This window comes from Otolemur garnettii, unplaced genomic scaffold (genome assembly GCF_000181295.1).
Source record: "Otolemur garnettii isolate 467f Iridium unplaced genomic scaffold, OtoGar3 scaffold00310, whole genome shotgun sequence".
NCBI lineage: Eukaryota > Metazoa > Chordata > Mammalia > Primates > Galagidae > Otolemur > Otolemur garnettii.
Window position 1 is genome coordinate 182,907 of NW_003852705.1, and position 3,516 is coordinate 186,422.

The following is a 3,516-nucleotide window of genomic DNA, read 5'->3' on the forward strand; positions in this document are numbered from 1 at the left end:
CTCTGAGTTGGGTGTAGATGAGCCCTCCTCACCCAGCACTCAACCGAGGGTTTTGCCCTAAGATCCAAGATTTGAGGGCTTTGGAGTGCACCTCAAATGGGCTTTTGAGGAGGAATCATTGTCAATCTGAATTGGGTCCCTCCCTGGAAGCTGTTTAGAGAGGGAGGGAATGGTATGGGGGGCCGCATTTATGACCCTGTGGCCCAAGGTCCTGGGATAACTCCTTCCCCTATCCTCCAGGCCTCCGGGGGCTGCAGGTCTACAAGCTACACAGGGAGGAAAGGCCCAACTACCGCCTCAAGTGCCTGCAGTGGTTGAAGAGCCCACCTCAGTGGCCCACATGGGGCAGAAGCCAGATCTTCTGCCCTTGCTCCTGGCAGCAGGGACGATGGGACTTGCGATTCCAGCCCAGCAGCATAGGTGACGCATCCTCCCCGTCCCCCACAAGCCTCCTCACCATCCTCTCTGCTCACACCTGACCCACCCTTTCTGCTCTCAGCCCCTCCCCAGAATCGTCCCCTGCCCTGTTCCCACCCTCGCCCAGTCTGGACCTGAGTATGTCTGGGTGTTTTGCAGGCTGGTGGGGCTGGAGTAGCAGACAGCTGTGCAGCTTCTCCTCCTGGCGGGGAGGCGTGTGCTGCAGCTACGGGCGTTGGGGAGAGTTTCGTGAAGGCTGGAGAATGCAGAGTCCCTGGCAGTTTGGTATGTGTGCATGCACCTGTGGAGAACCACAGGTTCTTCTTAGCCAAGCCATGGGACCCTCAGAGTGAAGCTTCTGTCCCCTCCTTCCCAGCTCTTCCTCTCTCTGGGCTTTAATTTCTTGATCTTATAATTAGGAACCTTCCAACATCCCTTGCAGCTGAGTGCCTCTTGTCCCATCTCCACGTGGCCCTGTAGCCCCAGCCCAGTTCAGGGACATCTTTGTAAGCTTGCGGGAGAGCCTAATCTGACCTCATCCCTCAAGACCCAGGTTGGCAGGCTGTTTGGGGAAAGACACAGAGTCAGCTCCCACAGAGACCCTCCGAGGAGGTAGAGAGAGCTTGTGGCAGTACCATGGCAATCTCCATTGTCCCCAGATTACCAGCCCTGCCCTCCTCTCTCCCAGCACTCGGACAGCAGTGGGACTTGACACTCACCCTTCAAGAAAGGAAGTGTGTTTAGCTCTGGCCATGTGCCCTGCTGCACAGTGGCCCCAAGATGCCTGCAAGAAAGACAGTACCAGCTCCCTGTGGAGGCCACTGAGCAGGGCGGATTGGAACACCATGCCTTGGCATGAGCCCATCCTGCCCTACCTCCCGGCTGGGTTCTCCAGGTCCTCTACCTCCCTCAACATGCTGTTCTTCTCCACAGACCGGGAACTGGAGCCGCAGAGCTGGTGCTGCCGCTGGAATGATAAGCCCTACCTCTGCGCCCTGTACCAGCAGAGGCGGCCGCCCATCAGCTGTGCTGGGTACCGACCACCACGGCCTGGTGAGGGGCAAAGCCCAGGCACAGCGTCTGGGGCAGGGTAGCCTGTGGCCTTTGGGACATGGGGCAGGACCAAGGGAGGACCTGGCCAGAGTTGTGGCCACAAGGGAAGATGGACATGATTCCAGTGTGGGGCTGATGGCAAATGGGATGTGTTTTTTGTTGTTCTTTTGGGATGTTTTGCAGTTTTTTTGGCCAGGGCTGGGTTTGAACCCACCACCTCTGGTATATGGGGCTGGAGCCCTACTCCTTTGAACCACAGGCGCCACCACCAAATGGGGCATTTTTGTGCGTGGCATTGGGCAAGGGGTGAGAATGGGTGTTAAGGACACAAAAGTGCAAGAGGCCTCAGGGAAGATTCTGTTCTCCACAAATATCTCCCTAGGACTTGAGGACACCTGGACAAATGTCCTGCCTATATCCCCTTTTCACTTTGCCAGTTGGACTTATGTCTTTGTTGGTCACTCAAGTGGGGCCAAGGAAATATCCTTTTAAAATGCAGGCAAACTGGTGTCTTGTATCCTGTCAAAGGAAACAAATGGAAAACAAAACAAATGTCCTGCCTGCTGGGCAGGGGCAATCTTAGACTCTACCTGCAGTTTGCCGGGCTAATGAGGTATCTCCATTTGTTTCAGCTTGGATGTTTGGGGACCCTCACATCACTACCATGGATGGCACCAATTATACCTTCAATGGGCTGGGGGACTTCCTGCTGGTCCGGGCCTGGGACAGAAACTCGTCCTTCCTGCTGGAGGGCCGCACTGCTCAGACAGGCTCAGCCCAGGCCACCAACTTCATTGCCTTTGCAGCTCAATACAACTCCAGCAGCCTGGGCTCCATCACAGTGAGTGGGGGGACACCCAGGACCCCCTGCGTCCCTGCAGAGAGCCCAACAGGGAACTTCAGCTAGAAATTGAGGTGCAGGAAGAGGAAAAGAACACAGAAAGGGAAGGCAAAGGGGGGCAGGAGGGAGGGAGGACATATCCTGCTGGTGTAGTGGCCCCAGAGTAAATCCGGAGGTGGGAGGACTAGGGTCCTGGCTCCACCATTCACCAGCTGTTTGACTTCGAGGAAACAACTTACCTCAGTGTCCCAATTTTCTTATGGTAGAATGAAGATAGTAATATTACCTGCCCCAGAGGGCCATTGTGTGACAAACAAGATGATCTGAGAGGGGTGCCCAGCATGAACCTGGCCCCAGGCGCTGGCTAACACAGCCTCACTCCACACTCTCCAGCACTTTCCTCTTCCTCCAGGCCCAGGCCCTAGACCTCAGTTGCTCTCTGGAGCCTCCTATCTAGGTTTCTGCTCCACCTGCAGGGCCGACTTAGGCCTCCTCCAATTCCTTTCCAGGTTCAATGGCTCCTCGAGGCCCATGACACTATCCGTGTTCTGCTCAATAACCAGACAGTGACATTTGAGACAAAGTATGAAAACGGAGAAGGTAGGCCGAGGACATCAGCCCTCTTCTGTGTCCCCATGGGGGAGTTCAGCAGGGTGCCCAGTGCCCTGGGAGCAGCGTGTGAGTTGTGGAGGTGGCGACAGGGAACAGAGTGGAGTGGCTGTCCCTTGCCAGCCCTTGGGCAGCTGTATCTGAGCAGCTTCATCTCCCAGGATCAGGGCATTAAACTTTCCTTCCACATGAGTCCACTCCTTCCAGCCCTGAGTCCTCGCCTTTGATAAACCCCCATCTCCACCCACAAAGGTGCAGGCCTTGAGGGGGGCATGTGTATTTGGTTTGGGACCACCAGACGAGGATCCCTCAGAACATCCCAGAGTTGCCCTCAGAGCCTTTACTGCTGCTAGGTGCGGTGGCCTCCAGGGTGCCAATGCTGGCTGCGTTCTCACCCACCCCTCAATGTTCTAGGCTGGGAGATATTCAATGCCACTGGTGTCCTCCTGACCCGCAATGGCTCCCTGGTCTCAGCCAGCTTCGACGGGACGGCAGCCATCTCAGTGACTGCTCTCTCCAACATCCTCCATGCCTTTACCAGTCTCCCGGAAGAGTATCAAAACCACACGGAAGGCCTCTTGGGTATGAGCTCAGCT

At 56.1% G+C, this 3,516-nt stretch overlaps 1 protein-coding gene and 1 non-coding gene across 2 annotated transcripts in view; both read left to right on the top strand.

Moving 5' to 3' along the window:
* MUC4 (mucin 4, cell surface associated) overlaps positions 1–3,516 on the top strand; it is an 81,818-nt gene that overhangs the window by 64,266 nt on the left and 14,036 nt on the right. Inside the window, exons 11-16 of the mRNA XM_023509009.1 lie at positions 241–420; positions 577–702; positions 1,351–1,470; positions 2,103–2,311; positions 2,821–2,911; positions 3,335–3,502. Of these exons, the coding sequence (XP_023364777.1) occupies positions 241–420; positions 577–702; positions 1,351–1,470; positions 2,103–2,311; positions 2,821–2,911; positions 3,335–3,502 (894 nt within the window). The remainder of the gene's footprint in view (positions 1–240; positions 421–576; positions 703–1,350; positions 1,471–2,102; positions 2,312–2,820; positions 2,912–3,334; positions 3,503–3,516) is intronic.
* Positions 1,886–2,007, top strand: LOC111722679. Its single transcript, XR_002771393.1, has one exon. It is a non-coding gene; the product is annotated as a small nucleolar RNA SNORA27 (small nucleolar RNA).